A 24032-nucleotide genomic window follows, 5' to 3' on the forward strand; every position below is an offset into this window, starting at 1 on the left:
CATATTCGTATTCAACATATCAAAACGAGTAAAACGATGAGATTAATGTAAACGTGAACCACAGTTTACAAAATAATGCGCTTTATACATATACGACACCCTGTAGATACCCAGGTCGAGACCCCCTACTGTGCCATCGGCTGCTTGACGCTTGACGACCACGGTTTCTACAGCGGGGATGGTTGTGTTAGTCACGTCTGTATAGGCAAAATTCTATGTATTCTGCGAAAGTTTTTAATTAATATCTCCGGAACTACTGGTCTGATGTGGATACCGTTTTATATTTGGAGTTTTCTCCCTCCCCCCTCTCCCCCCTCTAAAGCCCATGTCGATCGACCACCGGGGCTATTCGGAACTACAGCCGATATTTCTACGATTATCCCACTTGCAAACATTTATGGAATTCGTTATTGTTAATAACTATTGTTGTTGTAATTATCCAATAAGAACGGTAAATCACATTACGGCATCCTACAAATATTGCTCGTTCCACTAAAAAGTGTGAAATAAAATAATTTTTAACAAAAAAAAAATCCGACTTCGAAATGCACTAAAAAGTATAAAATAATTTCTATTTCATTTATACCAGTATTCAATAGCTATTAATAAAATCTACTTAATTGTTATATAGGATACTAAATACATTTCAAAATTTTCGGAGGCGGCGCAAAATTAAAAATACCTGAATATACGATCCTGCCAATAACGATTTGATTGCGGTATGGCAAACTTGGTAATTAATAAGTCGTAAGAAAACAAATTCGAAACGTTTTAGATACGGCAAAAAACATTCGTATTTGTAACGATTGTATCAGAAATTGGTAGCACTTCTGATGTATATGTACGATGAGTTGCATTGAACTTGTTGCAATGAAGTTGGCTACAAATTCACTGACGCATTCACGCCGCGTCGGTGAGTGAATGCGTGGCCAACTTCACTGCGACAAGTTCAATGCAACTTAGTGTACATGTATACTGCAATTCACGAGAGACCACACTTAACTCGCGCAGCTCACTAGGTCTAGGGACATTTTTAATAACATGTGTCATTCCTCTCTTCAGCTTGCTTTTTACTTTGCGATCATTTAAGGAGAGGTATCTTAAACATCCTTTGCCGCGCGGTTAAGCAGTGCGACGCACTTGGAAGTATCCCAGCTTAACTGCGCAGAAGAAGAAAATGCGATTTTTGTTTTATTTCATAGGGGAAATACCTCTCACACCTGTAGAACATGCGTCAGCCGGTCCTTCCACGGGAGAATGAGTGCAATAAAGCATGAAAGTGATTTGATCTGAATGATATGTAACGATCTGAATGAGAATGGAAAGCGAGGTTTGCGTGAAAACCACTGGGAATTTGAAAACGTCGACCAACGTTCAAGAACGTTCGAGACAACGGTCGACGGGGGTAATAAACACGTATTGTTGCGAGTAGGCAATAAAATCTGCCAAGCGTTTACAAGGAATATTCTAGAATAAATTCATAGAATGTTAACATTCAATATACGTGAATTTGCGTTAAAATACGATCGGAATGCTCCCATAATTAATTAAAGGTAAAACATAGATTGCCATATCCCTTATCACGCAAGCCGTAAAACGCGTATAACGAATAAAACGTCCATCATTGAATGGGTCGAACGAATTAACAAGAAAAGAATAGCGTTAATAAAATGTTTTATCGATACCAGAATATCGTTTACAAAAGTCTCGTTATTTATCGAGAAACACATAGAATCAAATAGAATCCATTTCGAACATTCTAGAAAGCATAGAAATTGCGACGCACAAAATTCATGTAGCGTTGACGGGGTAGAAAAAGATAGCCAACGTTAGACAGAGTCGACAAGAAAGGTCAAGAAGGGATGAGAACTCGGGAAACGCGCCTAGACAAACCAATGCGTGCGGGCCTTCCCCTTCGACACGTACCCTGATTTGCCAAATGATGTTCCCACTTTGGGGTACCGATCGCGGGTCGACTGAGGAAAATCACTCTTCGTCGAAAAATGGTGAAGTAAGTACGTAACGGGGAGCCCGTGTTCGCGTTAAGCAATAGTTTTCGCGTGTAAAATTGTAGTGATTAGCTGCCCGGTAAAGACCTTGTAAAAAGCAGAGTGCCGGGAGATTGCAGTTTCTCGTTTTTCGCGTCAAAGACTTTAGTGAATACGTTAAATTCTCTTCATACTTTTCAATCTCTATCCTTTCTCTTTCATTTGAAATCGATCGTTAATTATATTATCTTTTTCCGCGTCGCGTCGTTTCGAATATTGTGTTTTCGTAAATCGTCATTCGTAATCCGTACACCGTAATAAAGGCCGATCGCGAACGCGTAATGCGGCGTGTCCGAGTTTTCATCCTTTCTTCGCTTTTCCAGATTCCGGACATTCATCACAGCAATTTAGAGAAAGCTATATATACATATATATTAATACATATATTATTTATCATCGAATTGGTGAGTCGCTTATTCTATTTTTTTTAACACAACGAATCTAGTATCGAGTGAGGCAAAACGGGCGGTCTACGAGACTGTGTGTCTTGGAGGTATCCGTCTCTGTTTCCATCGCTTTATAATTATTGTAAATTACAACACCGAAGTTCGAATCATCATTTCAAATACTAACACCGCCTTTTCTGTTATTTTTCTGCTATAAAAGTTCATTGCATAAAATCTTTAAAATATTCGTTTTCCATTGTCTTATACATATATACATATTTCTAATTCTTTTTTTTTTATATATTTCATACAGCCCGGACATTTTGTTAACTAAACTATTTTCATTGTAATATTTATTTTTCCTCGAAATTATACACTTGTTACTTATATTCAGTTTCCAATTAATTTCTGTTCAAACACCTCTTTCTTTTCCTGTATTATCACGCCTACCATCAACGCACGAATTCACACGAGGGGCCCGTATGGGATCAGGGCATTGATGGACTCAATCAATCTACAGTCAATTTTACTGATTTTTTTTATTTGTTCTAATCGGAAGTGATCTAACATCGTCCCAACCGATTAGGACTGGTGGCAGCGCTTTTCTACCGCGTACTAAATATCTATAATAAACTTTTCTTTCTCTTTCTTTTTATATATATATTTGTACGTCGCGCGCCGTATCTCGCTCGCCACGTAACAGCAGCATCGTTTATTCGAGTATTTTTAATTTTGCGCCGCCTCCGAAAAGGTTGAAATGTATTTAGTATACTGTTGGGTATTTGTATAAATGTAGTAGAAATTATTTCATATTTTTTAGTGCATTTCGAAGTCGGTTGTATTTTTTGTTAAAAATTATTAAAACATCTATAGGTAAATTAGTCTACTGTCGCGATGTCTCCCCCCTCTCTTTTTCCTCTCTCAGGTGGGGTTAATAATTATAACCGCACCCCATCGGTCCGTTTTCCTGGAAAGAACTGTTTTACCTGACAAAAATAAAGTTAATTGCCTACACATCTTTTCCATAACGCTGAGATCCTTAGATTATAACATTAAATCGATTTTCAATTCTATTATAAAATGAAGTGATTATTCGTCCACATAATAATCTAAATTATAGCCAGAAGAAAAAGAATCAACAGTGAGTTGCCCTTCGCTAATCGCACGAGCGCGTGCAAAAACTCGCACACAATCGAAGACACGACTTGACGATGGCAACAAGTTCAACGAGCGAATCCCCCCCCTCAAGTCCGCTTGCGTCGCATCGTTAAAAATCGAGTTTCCACCACCACCGTTGCGTTGCTGAGCTGAACCCCCTCCACCATACACGGGCCCTTCGTCGTTCGTCGCCATTACAGAATCATTCCGAATACAACGGTTGAACGGTACGGACGTGTTATAATATATTCACTCGTGCGTTTCTTGGTTTAGAAAAATTAACCTATGTTAACTTGTGTATAAACGTGTGTTAGATCTAGCTAGTTATTCAGTGTTACTAACTAACTTTTTGTAATTATACTTTGAAATTGTATTAATTTCGGTTGTCGGTTTTTTTCTGTAGCTGTTTGTTCGGGTATCGAGACAAGTTCTGAAGTTGCGAATTCGGTGCCCGTTTTTCGCGAAGAAGGCTTGATCGAAGAATCATCGTTTTTGGTCAACTTTTCTTTATGTGGAAACGAAAACTGTAAGCAAATCGAACTTGGAGAACGTTACTACCCTCAACCTGCAGACCACGGGCATCTGCGAATTCTGGTAAGTGATACAGTTTCTATTTCCTTTGACATTGTATCTTTGCATGAAAATTTTCATTCTGCGTTTAATAATGATTGGCGTCGGTAGAAGCGAATTAAGTGAAGGGAGCATTCTCCGCGATACATAGAAAATAAGCCAATTTCAAGTTCCTTTTTCTCAGAATTTACTTTAGGCATCATCTTCAAATTACTAGAGCATCTAGTGTATCATACTAGATGCGTGCTTGAGCTGCAGGAAATATTGAAATACGGAATAGAAAAAATTATACAAGCTTATAAATGTGTGGATTTATTTGTACTCTAACCTTCAACATAAAAGATGCTGCTAATCTTATTGTAAGCCGAATTTCAAAAAAATCTTTTCCTAAAATATGTTATACCCTTAGTAGTAAAAGTCCATGGAATTGTAACTAAATCGGCCGAATGAATACTGAGAAAAACAAACACAAGTGCAGGAAAACGTGTGATTTTATAAAGGCAGCATTTTTCTAAAATTTTGCCTCTATCAGTAACTCACGCTCAATTTTGTGAACAATTCTCAAAAATGGTTTATTATTAAATAAAGAAATAAAAGAATTCGATTTTCGGACTTCCAAAATGCCCACTATTTTAAAGATTTCTGCTGCTCCGCGATTATCAAACTTTCGTAGACCCCCATAGTTGATAGTTCGAAAATTGCAATTAATTCAAAATACTGTACGGGATCGATAATTTCTCGCATTTAAGACTCTAGAAGAGTCTTGGAAACATCGAAAGGATTCGCATTTTAATAATTTAATGATTTGAAAAGTTCAAAAGGAGATGATTTATTTTGTTGACAATTGGATTCAAAATTTGCAAAATTATAGTTATAGATTATAGTTATATTTATAGATTTATAAATTTTAAATCATCATATAATGATATAAGAATTAAAAGGAGAGGATATATTTTTTAGCAATTGGATCAAAAATGTATAAAATTGCAGTAGATTTTAAAGTTTGAAATTTCGTAATGTATTATGTAATAATGGCGGTAAATAAGCATTAATTCTTTTCACACAAACTTCTTATTAGCGTTGGATTAAGGAGAAATCTAAGGAGGATTAAATAAACTAAATTATCATTTATAAATTTTCTTTCTGATTTATTATCTGCAAAAGTTTCAATTCGTGTTCCTAGTTAATGTTGGGGGTTGCTAAGTGGAAAAACTTGAAAAGCTCGGTTTTTAACCTACCATTTACTATGTTAATAAATATTGAACAATCTTTTCCTTACTGTTGCCCCTCCTTTATGTTATTTAATTTGATTTATCTTTATCTAAAATAAATCTCAATTCCTGTACCATGTTTATCAATCATCCGGGTCCAAGAAATCTAATTCAGTTCTCCTTCTTATTGAAAATATCAACATACGTTAATATATTTATTAACATTATATCTGACGAGATAATCCCGATTGGAATGTCCGTTACAACTTTGGATTATTCCCAACAGTTCTAAGTAGGTACGGCAAAAACGGCCTCAGTGTTTACATTCCTTTCCTCGAATTCGAGCCATTGCACAGTGGTCCAGGAACCCGCTTTTCGTGGCCAAAATTCGACTCTAAATCGACTTTTGACCAAATATAATAAATATAAATATACTAAATATAATTAACAGAACTAAAATACAACTAAACAAGTGCAAAAATATAATTGTTTTTAATTTTTTTATTCTAATTCGGTTTTATCTAAATATTTAAATATACGTAAAATTGATTCGTCTTTTTCTTGATCTGAATCCTCTTCGCTAGTTATTTCTTGTGATAAATTAGATTAAATACTTATAACAAATTAAAATTATGCTCTAACCAATTTAATTTCATAGAATATTAAGAATAATTATAATAAATGGAAATTACACGCTACACTATATTACACTTTGATATATAAACAAAAAACTAAAAAATATGTTTAATATGCATAACTATAATAAAATTATACTAAATTTACACTTTTTATTATTGATGTTTCGCCTAGCACGTTGACTAAAAGACTACGGCGATGAAGCTGAAATACGTCTCCAAATGATTATTATCTCGTGTTTATAAAAATTAATACTAACAAGAGATAAGAATCTCGCAAAGAAAACGTTTCGTATTACTCTAGACAGAAGTCACTTCGGCCCGAGCGATACGTATGCTGCCGCGGTGGCCGCAACGTTAGAATATCTAGAGCATTCATTTATTGAAATTCGTATAAATTTAAAAGTTGAGGAAGGTTGAACCTAAAATTTATATAATTCTTTAAAGAAATGTTTAAGCTTTCTTATAAAACAAATCTGGTAGCTAGCACTTTTAAGCATTTTTTTTAAAACCATCCGCAAAGTTTCAATTGTTGTAAACATTGCACTATTTATACATAAGTTAAAGAACACTTCCGACGCAATTGAATAATCAAAATAGAACTAGTAGTATGCATAAAGTTGTTCTTAAAAACTATTATTTGATGATCTATAATGAATACTTACAAAAATTAGTTTCACTTCGAATTTCGGAATTTTTACTTCAGCATGTTGTACACGGTTACACAATCGTCCAAAATGAAAATTATTTTGGATTTCATAGTTTTAAAGTGTTCTTACTTTGTAGGTAAAAGAATTTTTGCAAAAGATTAAACTTGAAAAATTGAATTTTGGCTACGAAAAACCGGTTCCTGGACCACTGTGCATTGGCTCGATGTCTAAACAATTTTTGCACACAGATTTTCTTATATTGTTCGTTGCTGGTAAGTTGCTGTCCAATCAAATTCGTTGACCTACCTCCAGTCACTCGTATTATGTTTATTGGCCGAGGCTCTTACATCCGCAAATCTATCGCGTGACGAACGTCGCTAAGGACAGATATTGAAACGGAATGAAATGAAGCGATAGCGAGTGACGATTCGGACGCATTGACGTAGACGTAGATTCGGGGTTTACATTATTAAGTTAACTTTCCATAATGTAATTACCATAAATTTTGCGTAATAACAACTGTTGTCAAGAACGAGTATTATAAAAAATCCATTAATATCCCGAAAAAATCGCATGTTTATATAGTTAAATGCATCCCCCGCGAATACAGAAATTTTACGCCTATGCAATGTGACCGCTCACTTCTCAAGTTCTGGGTTCCTGGAGTGGATTAGGTGGAGCGAACTCACAGTCCCCTTGCCCCTCCGTCGGATCAGTTTGCGGTGCTCGGCAACTTACCAGCAACGAACAGTACATTTATTGGCGTGGTTATTTCGTGCGTAACTGACACCTGACACCGCGACCGTTACTCTATTGAGGTTATTCTTTTCTATTTCGCAGTAACGGCCGTCGGTATAACCCTTCAAGGTGATCGAATGTGCGTTATACCAAATTCGAATCTAACGACAATTTATTATATTTTATATATTTATTATATGATTCCTGGAGAATATCATCGACATCATCCACGCAGTAAAGATTCGATGAAAGCGAAACGCACGGAACCGAACTGCAGTGCCGCCGAACAAACGTATTAGTAAAATCCGGATTTTTATGTAACATCCTGTGTAAAGTTTTAAAATATACGATTTATTATTCAATTCTTTTTGCTGCACTTCGGCTTAGGCTACTAAAAATTTTTGGTTAGAATATATCAAATCTTATAATTTTCGACCTGAAACATTCGAAAATGCAAGTTAAAAGTTTAGGAAATTAATGATTTAAAAAATACAATTACGTAAAATTGTAAGTATTTAACATATTTTTGCAAGTTGTTATGATGCCATATTGCTTCTGCTCATATAAATGGTTTGGTTAGGTTAGGGCTATATGAAATTTTACGGTCACGTTAATACAAAATAATTTTTATACATATACAAAGATGCCCAGTTAGGCGTCCGCATTTTTGCCCACATAAAAGTCCGTCGCAATCCCCACTAGTTCTTAGAAACAGAACCTCGGAGTGCATTTCGCGCGTACCGAGTGTTTGTCACCAGTCTTCAATTGTGTGGTAGAAGTCAAATGCTCAGGACACTATTGGGTATTACAATATTTTGCACTACAGTTTTAAGAAAAAACGATATTAAAAATTGTTTTATTTTCATAAATACATATTACATAAGTATGATATATTAATAGTAATACGAGGGCAATCCAGAAAGTAAGTTCCGTTAAGCAATTAGACAAAAGGAAACCATTATTAAAAAAACGCTTTTATTGCATAATGAAGTACAATGCTTAGATAATTTTTCAACATAGTTGCCACCATTGTTGAAGCATTTATCATTGCGTGGTACGAGCTTTTGTATGCCCTCGTCGTAGAAAGATGTCGCCGGCGATACCAACCATATGGTGATAGCGTTTTTCACCTCGTCGTCTACCGTGAACTGCTTACCAGGAAGAAACGATTTAAGGTGCTGGAAAAGATGATAGTCACTTGGTGCTAGATGGGGGGGGCAAATCGATTGTGACGCAATCTCCTTACGGACTTCCGCTGGGAACAGTTTGTCCCCGCCCCGATCTAGCACCAAGCGGCTATCATCTTTTCCAGCACCTTAAATCGTTTCTTCCTGGCAAGCAGTTCACGGTAGACGACGAGGTGAAAAACGCTATCACCATATGGTTGGCATCGCCGGCGGCATCTTTCTACGACGAGGGCATACAAAAGCTCGTGCCGCGCAATAATAAATGCTTTAACAATGGTGGCAACTATGTTGAAAAATTATCTAAGCATTGTACTTCATTATGTAATAAAAGCGTTTTTCTAATAATGGTTTCCTTTTGTTTAATTGCTTAACGAAACTTACTTTCTGGATTGCCCTCGTATTAATAACAATTAATAATAATAATAGTAGTAGCACTAATGGTAATACAAAAATAATAATAATAATCTTCATAACTAAATAAATACATTAATATATAATAAACACGGTAATTATTTAGATTATGGACGGCAACTTCGATTTCGATGATTTTTAAGTATGTTGTAGAAATCAACATTTTGAAGAACTTTTTCCTATACATATAACCGTCGCTCGGCCGGGTGTGTGAAGTTAGCCCCACACTTTTCGACGAAGTATCGACAGTGGTGCTCCGCGTCAGGACGATTGCTCGGTGTCTCCCGTATATTGCCGCTTAAAGCAACCGTCCTGACACGGAGCACCACTGTCGATACTTCGTCTCCCGCGAAGCTATTTCGCTTCTTGGCTTGATACAAAAATCAAGGTTGCAACTTTCTCCGGGTGGGTTTCCAGGATAGCAATCTGCTCTATCGCGTGATATAATTCGATTTTACGGTGTACAGTATAGACTCGTTATAAGCTAAAAAGATCTGTACGATATTTGCAAAGAAACCATCCCCACCACTGGGGGGTATACCCCTCGAGACGTCACGAAGCTCGCTCGCCGAGTAGCGTAACATGATCTTGGATCAGATATCGGTGAGGCAACACTAATGCAACAACCTAACTTTGCTATTTTTCATTTTGTTTTTATAGAATTTTTTCCATGATATTTCTGACATTTTTCTACTTAAAATGATACCAAACACGATATAATTCGGACCATATTTACCATGTAAACTAGTTACAACCAAACGCACGGGACCGGACTTTTGCCTATAACGTGTAGTTCCACTATTGTTTGATGTTAGCCGACTGCTTCGAACGTAGAAAAGGACCTTGAGTGCAAAAGAGGATGGAGCGAAAACAAACCGTTCTATGTCGATGAGGCAACTTAACTTTGTTATTTTTCATTTTTTTTTTATAAAACTTTTTGCATTATATTTCTGACATTTTTCTAATTAAAATGATACCAAACACGATATAATTCGGACCATATTTACTTGAAACAACTTATTATGTATCATTATCATTTCTATGAAATTAGAAAAATGTTTTATCTCAAGTATCTGCTCAATCAGCTACAGTATCACAATAACCAGTTTTTATTAGATTATATAAATATTTGCAGTTTTAAAAAAAATGATAGTTTCATTTTATTGGTAGTCTTATTAATAGAACTGATTTTATTCTGAGATTTGTTACAATGTTTTGATAAATGTTGTACATCTGTTTTCTGTTCCTGTAATGTCCTGTATTTAGGTGTTTGAACTTGTCTCGCCTAAAAGAAATGAACTTTGGATTATGTTTAGAACAACATGACGTATTAATAATACTTAATTTTTTGAATAAGTTGTCTTACCTAAGAATAATAATTTCATTGCTTCTAGAAGCAATTCAGACGAACGCGGGATGCGGTTTTTATAACGCTCCAAACGTCTGAAAATATCTTCCAATTTCTGTCTTTCTTCTCTGTTTACTGGGATCCCACGTTCTTGTGTTCTGTCAGTTTGGTTCCTTTCTTTTTCCTGTTCTTCTTCCCATGGTTCTTCTCTTTTTTCATCCTTGTCTTCAACCCTTTCTTCATCCTTGTCTTTGTCCCTGCTTTCGTCCGTATCATCAATCTTTCTTGAATATGTTTCTTCCTCCTCACTACACTCGTTCAAATATTCTTCAACTTCTTCGGAGGTTACATTATGCTCCGAAATGCTCGTCAGAAGTTGTTGCATTTCCGGTATAAGGTTTCCCTCCTCTTCTTGTTCTTCTTCTTCATCAGTTATTGAAATGATTTTGTTCCAACAATTTCTAATGTTACTGCATGTCACTTCGCTCCAAGCTTCACTAATCATGTCTATGCAATCTTTTATTGTGTATGCTTTAAAAAATTTTTCTGCACCACTTCCGTAAGTGACAAGCCGCTGTGTTAATTTATGGCGGAAACTGCGTTTGAATTTAGCAATAATTCCTTGATCCATTGGTTGGATCAAGGATGTGGTGTTAGGTGCTAAATATTTGATTAGAAAATGGTCATCCTGCACGTAATTTAATGGTAGTTTATGACTCGCACAATTGTCAATTATTAAAACAACTTTTCCGCATAATCCATTTTCTAACTGATATTGTCTATCAGACTTTTTAAAACAATTATCCACCCAATCTAAGAATAAAGTTTGGCTCATCCATGCATTAGCTTGAGCCCGAAACACTACCGGAAGTCGATTCATAAAATGTTTTAATGCCCTTGGCTGTTTATATTTATAAATTAAAAAGGGCATAAGTTTATGTGTTCCGGTTGCATTGGCACACAGTCCTATCGTGAGTCTTTCTTTTTTCATTTTATGGCCACTTACACACTTTTCCGTTGCACTCACCAGAGTTTTCAGTGGCAAAGCCTTCCACAGCAGTGCAGTTTCATCCATGTTATATACATTTTCAGGATCAATTTCTTCGTCTTCCATGAAACTTTGGAAGTCAGCCACAAATTGACGTGCTCCATCTTCATCGGCACTGGCTTTTTCGCCGTATACACGAACTAATCTAATGTTGTTGCGTCTTTTAAATTTTGCGAGCCATCCCTTGCTCACTTTGAATTGGGAAGGGGCTCCAAACTCCTCTTTCAATTCGGTTGCTTTTTCTATTAGCAGCGCATCTGATATGTAGTCTCCTACGGTTCTCCTTTCTATAAACCATTTGAACAGGCGTTCCTCCAATTCCTCGAACATTGGTTTTCTGACCCTCTGTCGTCGCTTTGCCTTGGAATCTTGGTCTTCAAATTCACTAATCTTCAGTTGCGATGGAAGATGTCTCTAGATCCTTCAGAACGTCCAGTCGCTGTTGCATCGTTAACGACACTCTTTTTACACCTGCCATCACTATAGCTTACACTAACACTAAATATAAATTACAACTAATCAAAAAGTAGAAAAAAAGGTAAGTCTAATTGTTCTTATAAATAAGGGCTCGAAAGAGTTTTTATCAGATTAGTTCACACTGCACATTAAGTTCTAACACTCACAGAATTGTATTTTAATCGTACTTGTAACTCGCGGCGATGGTTCAAGAAGAAGTGTCAAGTCTGACAAACCGTGGTCGTCCACTTCCCCGATTTTTGCCACCTACCCTTCCTTGCGCCCTTAGCCTGATTTTTCCTTGGAGAGGGTGGGGCGCTACCTAAGGATACGTGAAGACCTCGAAAGTCGGGGTTTTTCCACCTAGGTTGACCCTCGAAGGCCAAGTACCGTTGGTCGACCGCTGTCGAATTTACCCTTCGGAAATACCGTTTATGACATGTTTTTAGCTATTGAGAAGGAAACGAAATTAGAAATTCTAAATGCATTGTGTGAAAAAGGTAAATGACTATTGCCGGCAATAGTGAAAATATCTAAAAACTCAAAAAGGTTCAACATTAAATAGACTTTCTAAAGGTCAAGGCCCGTAAATTCAGAACGTTCATTTCGGACATTCGGATTGTCCACAAGCTCGCGACAAGCGATTTACAATCTTTTACGGGCTCTTCTTATGTTTTTCTATACGAGTCTTAGCCGGTCTAAACAAACGCCCAAATCTTCCTGTTGGGTTGGCTTCGCTTTTCTTCATGACTTACTCCTCTGTATCTCAGACAAGCCCCTTGCCGTGTACGTGTCGGCAAGTCACCACCAACCCTAACAAAGGCTCTGAACCGTCTTACGCTCTGTCCCAGGTACCACCGGTCACCAAGACCATAAACTGTCATAAACCGTCATAAACTGTCTTTCGAAATCCTCGCACATTGTGTTTCGCATCAGACCGAACAAATAGACACGGTAAATATGGTCCGAATTATATCGTGTTTGGTATCATTTTAATTAGAAAAATGTCAGAAATATAATGCAAAAAGTTTTATAAAAAAAAAATGAAAAATAACAAAGTTAAGTTGCCTCATCGACATAGAACGGTTTGTTTTCGCTCCATCCTCTTTTGCACTCAAGGTCCTTTTCTACGTTCGAAGCAGTCGGCTAACATCAAACAATAGTGGAACTACACGTTATAGGCAAAAGTCCGGTCCCGTGCGTTTGGTTGTAACTAGTTTACATGATAAATATGGTCCGAATTATATCGTGTTTGGTATCATTTTAATTAGAAAAATGTCAGAAATATCATGGAAAAAGTTCTATAAAAAAAAAAATGAAAAATAGCAAAGTTAGGTTGTTGCATTAGTGTTGCCTCACTGACATAGAACGGTTTGTTTTCGCTCCGTCCTCTTTTTCACTCGCTGTCTTTTTCTACGTTCGAAGCAGTCGGCAAATATCAAACAATGGTGGAACTACACGTTATAAGCAAAAGTCCGGTCCCGAGCGTTTTGCTTATAACGAGTCTATACTGTACTTCTATTTTGTCATCCCTCCGCGTTCAGTGATCGTTTAAAGATACATAAACGTTTAGAATGTATTAAAGATAGGTATCGTTGTACTCAGGAAAGTCTATAAAATCTTTTAGTGTAAATAGATTTTCAATATCTTTTACAATTACGTCAGAAAATTTGTTTAAATCTGAAAAATATATTTTTTTATTCAAAATCAAATTTCTCAAAAACTGTACGTACTGGAGCGAAACGGTTTGCAGGTTCGTGATCAGTATACAAAACGCTATAAGAATCGTCTAGTGGTAATCGGAACACAAATTCACTGTTCGACAGTGTTATTTGTTTGATGGGATCTGTGATACTTACGGCGCAACGGCTTCGCATCCTCCTTGTTAGTTTCGTGTTGCTGCTGCTGTGGCTGTCGCTGCTGCTGCGGCCGTTGTTGCTGCTGCTGCTGTACCAGCTGTTGCAGCTGCTGTTGCAGCGCATGCACTTGTTGGTGCAGCAACTCTTGTTGCCGCTGGTGTTGCTGTTGTTGCTCCGTCAACTGCTGCCGCAACTGCAGCATCATATTCATCATCGTTTGTTCTGAAAGAAAAAGGGAAAATATATACCTTACATCCATATTTTTGAATCATGCAATATATTCATTTTCAATTAAAGTTGAAATTATACTTATGGTTATTTCCTTGTTCGCAATCGAAATTTGTGGATAAAGTTCCGAAAAGCACTGACCGTCTATTTTTTTGAAAGTTAGTATTGTTACGTTTTTTTTATACGCTAATTACGAATATCATAGTAAAAAATTGGTGACTATTTAGCCATCGTAAGGCGGCCGGCAACGCTTTCGCGAAATAATAACAAATTCTTTAAACAACATTATTATTTGCAAATTCTTGTGACGGCGACGCTGCTCGCGATTGTACGTCGAAGAGTGTCGCAATCTGCACCTTTCGGAGAAGACCAGAGCGGGCCCTGTCCGAAATTGTTTACATTGCGTTATTGTGCGCCTAACGAATTAAGCGGCGGTGTCGATGTGTAAGGAGGCGGGATTCGCTTATCGGTGGTGCAGCAGGGATATGTGCGTTCCTCTCTCTGTTTTAATCTTTCTCTTTCTAATTCGCGTATACAGTAATGCTTCGAAATAAGCAAGTGGCTCGGGACCGAACAGTTGCTTATTTCGAAGCAGGTAGCTATTCGGCTTGACTTTGTTCTTGAAACGGGACGATAGAAAACGCCGAGCAGCGATGTTATTTTTTGGACAAGGATAGAATATAACATGCCCTCTCATTCTCGCACTATGCTTTATTTCGAAGCAAATATACCAGACTGAGAAAGCATTATATATATTCCATCCTTCTTCTACTAATCGATGTCACTACTCAGTCGAGCGTGAAATTTATTACCCTAAACATCGGCTTCGCGCTTTCATGGACCTCTCACTCGTTTCTCGTACCTCTCACTTTGCGGGCGACTTCAAACAAAGAAGAGGGGATAGCGACTTGTTTATTTCGAAGCATTACTGTATTCCTTTACTCTTCCTGTCATACTAAAGACTTCGTTATTCATTAAAATATAATAAATGTTACAAAATTGTTTTGATCTTAACGTTATAGGAAGGAAACATGTTTTACGAAATTATTACAGATTACTGAATTTGAACGAATGTTAAATAAAAATTTAAATTCGCAACTTGGACAAACCGGCGTGGCGAAAATAGAGTATTACAGTGTTTAGTGAATTTAGTAGAAAATTCGGATTATTATAGTGTATGTATAACAAATCTCGATCATCTTCGCGGAATCGATAAGGAACGTTCTAGAGTGGTCAGGATTATCGGACCACACGAATGATGTTTCGGGTTTACATCCGGCGATATTCAGTACCAAGGACGACACGTGATTTTGAGCCGTGGGACCACGCTGATTTCGAGGAAGGAATTTGTTACGCTAACAATCGAAATTATGTCTGGAAGAGATAGACTATCTCGAAATTTCAAGGATCGTTTTTTGCGTTCAATCCGGGGAGGTCCGGAATGCAAGACAAGCTATTGATGTTCATGGTTTCCGTTCGTACCTCCAACCAAGGTCGAGGGTACGACGGATCAAGACGATGGGAGCAGGCCCATCAAAAAGATGACAGAAGGGGGGGGCAACATGGCTTTCGCCTAGACAATTGCTGCCTCAAAGTGCAGTCTCAAAATGAGGGAGACCATTTACGAGGAAGCGGAAAGACACCTGTATCCCGCACGTACTGGGGATAATTCGATGATGGTAACGTTAATCGATCCGCCCGTTAACACGGAGGACAATTCGATGATGGGGGGGGAAACACGAGGTGAACGTGTAAAAATTTCTGTTCGGAACGTAACACCAATATTTTTAATAAATTATAAATATTTGGATATATTATTTGGTCACATTTTAAAACCGCATTAATGGCATTTATGCATGGAGCTGTTCTAACTTTTTTTTTCAAATTTTGCACGCCACAATTTGAATTCCGCGTTTAAAATTGCTTGTTTTGTGGAAATCAAATCACGTGCATAAAATTCACACAACTGACGAAAATCATCCATTAGACTTGCTGTTGAAACGTCTTTTCCATTTGGTAAAAGAATAAGAAAATGTTTCAACATGTTGCGGTGTCGAGTGAAACGTTCATGAAGTTGACTCAATATTTGGTCAACAAATGGAATAAAAATATTTCTCCTAAAATACTCTTCTGTAGAATCGGCTGGAATATTGGACCTTAATGTTTGTTTCGATGCAGTTCTTGACTTTTTAATGTCAATATTAAATTTATTGGCTTTTATGCAGGCTTCATCGTAAACATCTTTAAAAGAAGAATCGGGTGCTTTACGAATAGTACTTAATTGAGCCACAACATTATCAACAAAATTTAGGGCAATTAAAAGATCATTACTAGACTTTTGCAGAATTTTAGACAGTGGTAAAGTGTACGCAAATATATTTTGCAAGCTAAATAAAGATATTATAAAACTAAATTGACACAACGAATTATTTAACAGTTTTGCATTGGAAGACGAGTCTCTGTCTTCCCAAGAACTGATTGTTTCAAGACTATGAATCACTGCATCATATAATTCTGCATCATATGATGGCTTCATAACGTTCCACCCACCTAGTGGGACAAACTTGGCGTAGTTTCTGTCTCTTAGCGTCCGGTACATACTTATCAATATTGTTGATAAGGACTTTCTGTCTCTTAGGGGTATTGAAGAAATTGTGTACTTTTTCAATTATACCAATGCAATTTCTTATTTCAACCACAGATACAGCATTTCTTATTGCCAAATTCAAACTATGCGATGCACAATGAACATATGTATAAAGCTTGTGGATATATAGCTGATATATGAAATTGAATACCATTAAACCTTCCGCTCATTGATGCGGCACCGTCGTAACCTTGTCCACGTAAATAGGATAAATCAATGCCATAATTACTTAAGCTTTCTAATATTTTTACAGATTTTTTACTTTCTGGGTGAGTACTCTAAGCCCCATAAGTATCGGACCCCTTTTTTAATCACCCTGTATATACGACATACGATTAGCTGCAACAATAAAGAAAAATGAACATATTTAAATGAAATTGAATAGAAAATTTTCTACGTAGTATCGTAAATTTTCATTATACGGTTTATTATTTATTGAACTTTTACGACTAATACATTGCTTTTATGTATTTAAAATTAATGACATAGAGATATAATAATTAATATTTAAACATAAGTAGATAATTGTTAAAAAAATATTAGTAATCTTTGGCAGTTAATATTTGGTAGTAATTAGCAATTTCCATAAATTAGGCTGCATTAGTAACTTTGTTTTTTTTCCGAGTATGTAACCAAGTGCGCAGTTGCGGTACGGTTCTTCCTTGTAAACAACTGTGATCATCGATTAATTTTTGTAACTCCTTTCCAGAAGGTATTTTGCCATTGGATAAAAATTCTGGAAATGCCGATAATGTAACTGTACGTTCCATGTTAGACCATCGTCTTGGAGTAGAATGCGTCATTACTGATTTTTTATGCAACCGATTACTTGCATTAGAACGATCTTGACTGGTACTTTGTATAGAGAAATCTTCATTACTATCAGATTCTTCTTCAGACTCATTTAGTCCTTGGGCTGTCTGCAAAATTTTTGATATTTTTACGATATCTGTTTCCAATACGGGTTGACGGTAAATATCCTTGTGGATTTTCTTATGGTGTCCCATGAAATTAGCCAAATCAGTTACTTGGCCATCAGTTAAATTTAAATTAATACATTTAGTCGCAATATGCTTTCGTAACTGTGTTCCACGAAGAGAACTAGTAATTTCTGCACCACATTGTATCGAATATTTTCTCATTAGATCGCATGCCCTCAGATATCGATTTTTATCCTTATCACTAGATGGTAATCCGAATAAATACTCATTTTGAGAAGGTACTCCTGCGCTACTTCTATGTTGAATAATTAAATTTAAACAATCTAAGAGATCGACGTGTATTAAAACAGGAACTGCTCGACCAAGTTTTCCACCAATCTCGAAGCGAACATATCTTCGAGCTAACGCTTTTCCTTCTTGCGATAAGGTATTATATGTTTCTTTGTCTGCCATTTGATCGATACTTCGATAACTACGAAAATCTTCCAAGTATAAACGCTCAATTTCTCCGGGTCGACGACGGTTAAAAAGTTGCAAAGATAATAAAGTGGTTTCTGCAAGTTTTTTCCATATTTCATAAGAAAATTTTTCTCGCAATTTTTGATAATACTGCGATCGCTTGCTTTTTAAAAATGAATCCAATTTTTTAATATCATCAGTAGTCGGAAATATCACTTTTTTCCGTCGATTATTTTGAGTTTGTATTTCAGCAATCGCTCTATTAATACTTATTCCATAATTTTCACTAAGTAGTTTTAAAAAGTCTTTAACTCTCTTTAGAAGCTACTGCAGGATGTTCAAAAGTACGCTTATTTTGATCAAACCCAGCAACAATTCGTACTGTGTCAATTGTAGCATCATAATAACGAGGCTGGAAAACGTCAGCGAAATTTTCTATTCGACTGTCGATTTCTTTTATGGAGTTCAGGAAACGTCCAAGCAGCCGTAGTCGAGTTCGTATCATTTGATAATGATGTTGATGAGTACCGTATTTTTGGCATTGTTTATTAGCGTAGAGTATAATAAGTTCAACATACCTAATTACACGTACGACTTCATCTTCTCGCATGTAGGGAAATATATATTTTCGAACATCAACACTGGCTTTTTCGTGCAATCTTGCGGCAACTTTTCGTCCTTTTACTAAAACAATTCTTTCTAGCTTTCCATTTCGTTTTCGCCAGTGATGACGTGTTACTGACCTTGCATACTACCCTTTACAATTTCCGCACGATAAAAAATCCATAGCAGTCTTTTTCATACGCTTATTTGGTCGTCGACAGACTAACAGTTTACCGCTATTAAATCGTCTGTCTGTATTAAAACTGTGATTTCCATTTTTCCGAATTGTTGCAATAATTTCTTGGCGTTTCTTTGTAAATTGTAAATGTGTTTGTAAATGTCTTGCTAATTTTAATTGAAAAGTTTTGCAGTACATACAAAAATGCTTTTTAGCAGAAGGTGTTGCAGAAGAGTCTATGCAAAGGTCTTTATTATCAGGAGCTGACTTTTGATACTTATCAAGTCCTAAAGTGATATTAAGTGACTTTGACTGATTAATTTTGCTTCTCATTAATTTTTCAAAAGTTTGTTCATCATTCGACGAGATGTTATTAGAGATCTCTGAATCGCTGTCAGATAATTGGTAATCTTTGTCATTAGCATCATCTAAGTCCACTTCTTTTTCTAAATTTGCCGCATTATCACTATGAATTAATTCAGGTAATGAATTTACAGCTTGACCATGATTTAAAACCTCACTAGTACTTAACTGACACATTGTAGAATGCATTATTGGTGAAATTACATTATCATTCGAAAAACCTATATTCACTTGCATATCTTTGTTTTCTAAGCTCATATTTTCTTTTATTCTTAATGTCACAATATAAAAAAGAATCTTTTGACTGAATATTAAACAACGGTAAATGTAGAATTTCATTGGAAATAATTCTTGGTTTAGATGACTCTTTTTCAATGCATTGCTTATGATCTGGTGTTATAAAATTTGGAACGTTGTTGGAAACAGTATTAACAGATAAATTATCCTTTGATTCAGTCATATCTCTATAATTTGTAATGTCAGAAATATCAAATGAAGCTGAAGGTATTTCAATATCCGACAAGTTGATGACGTAAGTTTCATTGGATACGGCAGCCGTTGATAAATGTTGCTTTTCATTTACATTATCAAGAAATAATTCTTCCTTAGTAGACTTATTATTAGAAGATCCAATAAGTTCAATAGGTTCTATTTTAAACTCCAAGAAATAGGAGGGCTTATAAAAAAAATCTTCCTGCTCATCTATCTGTTTGTTAGAAATATTTTTTAAAGTGCCCTCGATCAAGGTTCTGGGGTAAGTGCCATGCCGTTCCTCGTGGTCCTCCTACCAGAAGATGCAAGATCTTCCCCACTCCGTGGCCAGATCCTTCTAGATCAAGCTTATCTTTTTACACGTGCCATGCAGTACCATGACTTCGGGTCATCGGCCACACGCGCGTTCCTTCGAGGATCGGCGATCGAACTCTCTATCGCCGTTCCATAAACAAAACATCCGCGACTCTTAGAATTCGTCGCACCTCAAATATCAACTACCGCCGGCCCAAGTCCGATGACAGACATATGGCTCGGGGTATCGATAGCTTAAAGAATCCTGAGGAATCCTTGAAAAGTAGGTCAAAGCCCCAAATGCATTGACCCTGCCACGTGTCAACCCTTGTACACGTGCTGACGCTAACATGTTTAAGTGAAAAAATGGCCGTGCAATTATTGGAATTACTTAGTGAAACAATACTTTTGTCTGTGAATAAAATTTTAGTATCTAGATTCTTTTTCAATTCTTTAACAGCTTTTGCATATGTCACCACTCTTTTTTCGGGGTCATTAAATTTTACATCGATAGAGCAATCAACGCCTTCTAAAGTTTCTTTTAAGTTAGCCAACAAATGATTGTCATCTATAATCAAATTTCAACATATTATTAAAAACTGGAGATATTCTTTGGAGACAGAAAGTTTCTTTGATAATTGTACAGAAAGCGGACAGCCTCCTCAAATTTAATGAAATTTAAATATGTTGCAAAATTCGACACTGAACAACTTTTCCCTATACAGGGTGTCATGTAAAGAGTGTTAGAGCTTTGAGGGAGTGGTAGCTGGAGTGATTCTGAACAACTTTATCATTTGCCAAAATGTCCGTTGAGGCATCGTTATCGAGTTATTAACGAAAAACACTGGCCAATCAGAGCGCGCCTTTAGCGCGGGCCGAACCGCGAGAGTGTTAGGTATGCTCTGTGTTCGAGCCGTGCGTGCTCGTGAACAAGTACATCGGCACCTCGCATCAAGCGCTCAAGTGCTCAAACGCAGAGCAAACCCAACACTCTCGCGGTTCGGCCCACGCTAAAGGCGCGCTCTGATTGGCCAGTATTTTTTCTTAGTAATTCAAAAACGAGGCATCAAACAACATTTTCGCAAAGGAAAATGTTGTTCAGAATCACCCCAGCTACCACCCCCTCAAAGCTCCAATATTCTTTACATGACACCCTGTATACACAGTGTCCCATCTTAAGTGTTATAACTCCGTAATTGTTAATGATACAAAAAATTGTTGATATGGAAGTTGCATGGGACAAAGGGGCTTATGTTTTGGCCGAAGTAAAAAATGTTTTGCATTATTAGTTTAAGAGATATGATGGTCAAGTTTCGTTTTTCAAGTGGAACTATACAGGGTGTCCCAGCATCGGTAGTACAAACGAGGAGGGGTTGATTCTACATAAAAAAACAAATCGAAAATAAAGAAAAGAATTTTTTCATTTGAGGCTTCGTTTTCGAGAAAATCATTTTTGAATATTCAGCGAGTACACATACACTTAACTATCGTTTAGATGGATGGATCTCGATAGAAGTCATAAGTCACTTATAAGTAGTACTAATATCATTAGTATCAACATGATGTGCTTTATTACTCATTTCTACCTATGGATTTAGAGTGGATTTAAATGAAAATAAGACATGTAATTTAGTTACTAACTTACTTTATTAATGTAAAAATTGTTGGAATTGCTGCCCATTGAGTTGCATACATAACTGTATTCTTCGAATTAAATTTGCATGAACGCATTCTAATGTATTCTGTACCTTTAATTCTTCAAATACTAACACGATCCTCGCTTTTAATTGAGGAAGGCTTGTAATTTCCACCTCGTACACTTTTGATTTAACATGACCCCATAGATAGAAATCAAGGGGTGTCAAATCTGGGGATCTTGGTGGCCAATGTACAGAAATGGAAACATAAACAAAAGTCTGTGTCGGGATCTATCCATCTAAACCATAGTTAAGTATACGCATACTCGCTGAATATTCAAAAATGATTTTCTCGAGAACGAAGCCTCAAATGAAAAAATTTTTTTCTTTATTTTCGATTTGTTTTTTTATGTAGAATCACCCCCTCCTCGTTTGTACTACCGATGCTGGGACACCCTGTATATTTTTTTTAGTTCATGTCATAGTGCTTCTCAAGACAAATTCATTAAGCTAATGTATACACTCGGTTTGAGTGGCAAGTCGTAAAAGCGGCCTTATTGTTGCGGTAAGTGCCACAGCGGTTATTCTTTGGGTCTACCGTTCCTAGTGCAGACCCCCGCTGTGACACTTACCGCAACAATAAGGCCGCTTTTACGATTTGCTACTCAAACCGAGACGTATTTACTGAATACATTAAAGCTTAATGAATTCGTCTTGAGAAGCGCTATTACATGATCTGAAAAAAAATATATAATTCCATTTAAAAAACGAAACTTCACCATCATATCTTTTAAACTAATAATATAAATAAATTTTCGTTCACGCCAAAACATTAGCCCCCTTGTACCGTGCACTTTCCATATAAACAATTTTTCGTGTCGTCAATAGTTACGAAATAAAACACCTGTCACACTTTAACGTGGACACCCTGTAGAAACAGTCGATAAGCGCCCGCACCAAGCTGACGCACACGTTTCCACGGACGTGCACATATAGGCGAAATTCATTCCAATAGTGTTAACAATTTTTCATGAATATCACGAAAACTATTGGGATCGGCGGTCATGACGTCATAAAAGTAAGATGGCCGGTGAAAGTAGGTTATAATCTGTAGTCCGTTGTATCTCTCATACGGTGTAGACGTTTAATTTTAAAATTACCTACTTTTTATCAAAACAATAAAGCTTTCAATAAGTGAAATATGTAGTTTTACAAAATCTACACCTTCGTGTCGTAATTTCATCGAAGGTGAGAGGATTTTAAACGCAGAGCATTTAACTTTTTGCGGCAGAAAAACTGTCAATGATTACGGTGTTCATTTTATTGCGTTTTGTTTACAAACATCGCATTTAAAAAGTAATCCTCATGAGATTACTGGAACAATTTCTACTGCCGGCAAAATTTTAGACGTGAAATGTTCTTGTAAAGCTGGGTTAAGTAAGAAGTGTAAACATAGTGTAGCTGTTTTCTTATATCTAAACAGGTAAGTTTATTGTTACTGTTTTTGTCTCCATATTCTTATCAATAAACATATTATAAAAAATATGATTCTTTGATGTCAGTTAAAAATTATTAAGTTAGATTTAAGTTATACGTCACTTATAAGAAAATAGATATTTTTATTCACAGGATCTGTTCGTAGACTACGATTTAATTAGCATGACTATATATAATTCCTTGTAATTGTTTTCTTCTTTCATATTATAAATAATTTTCCAGAATGGATGTTAATGATTTGGACTTAGTATCATGCACAGATATTAAATGTTTATGGAAGATTCCTCATAAAAAATCTGTGGAAATGTGTCTACCAAGTCCATTCTCAGAGCATGAATGTTTTAAACAAAAGTTCAAGAAAAAGTATCCTGTGATAATATCAGAACAACAGAGAAAAGAAATAAATGAACTTCTTATCAATGGAAACCGGGATTCAGCTTTGTTCAAGCACATGTATGGATAATTTTTATAATTTACTTTTGAATATTTGTATATTTATTATTTTGCTGGATAATTTGGTTTTGTAAACGTTGAGTAGTCGTCTTCAACAAAATGGAGCGAGCAAACTCGCATACTCGGCGTTACTTTTTTACCCATTCTTAATTTCTGTTCCCACAACTTTCTTCTATCAATCAATTCAATTTCTCCCATTTTATTTATATACTGAATTGTTGTTTTTCCAACTTCTGGGATATGGTGAAAACTTAACTCCGGATTCCTGGATGCCTTGCTATTGCAACCGTAAACACAGCAAAATATGTTACTTTTGCCACCTTTAGGAGGAAATTTGACCCCGGCCATAACTAAAAATAGATTCAATTTATATGCAAAAATTTAATGATAATTAAAGTGTACCTACCTAAGTTTTAATTTAAGTTTTCACACAATTCAGTCACTTTGTATGTACGTATAATCAGCCACAGTATCCTACTCTTTCTAGTTCTGATTTTCGTCACCAGAGAGCGTATCACAGTTTAGCACATCCCAA

General features: G+C 36.2%; 2 protein-coding genes across 2 annotated transcripts in view; one reads left to right on the forward strand and one right to left on the reverse strand.

Moving 5' to 3' along the window:
• Positions 1-3812: 3812 nt before the first annotated feature.
• Positions 3813-24032, forward strand: part of LOC117610864 (cytochrome P450 6a2-like) — a 174257-nt gene continuing 154037 nt past the window's right edge. The window contains exon 1 of the mRNA XM_076689392.1: positions 3813-4186. The gene's annotated coding sequence lies outside the window, so the exon portion shown is untranslated. The remainder of the gene's footprint in view (positions 4187-24032) is intronic.
• On the reverse strand, positions 13659-18590 carry LOC143305600 (uncharacterized). The gene is made up of 3 exons (XM_076689785.1): positions 18363-18590; positions 17254-18304; positions 13659-13927 (listed from the first exon to the last, which is right to left on the reverse strand). Exons 1-3 carry the CDS (start codon positions 18588-18590, stop codon positions 13659-13661), a joined length of 1548 nt encoding a protein of 515 aa, XP_076545900.1.

Source organism: Osmia lignaria, chromosome 8, assembly GCF_051020975.1.
Source record: "Osmia lignaria lignaria isolate PbOS001 chromosome 8, iyOsmLign1, whole genome shotgun sequence".
In the NCBI taxonomy this organism is placed as follows: Eukaryota; Metazoa; Arthropoda; class Insecta; order Hymenoptera; family Megachilidae; genus Osmia; species Osmia lignaria.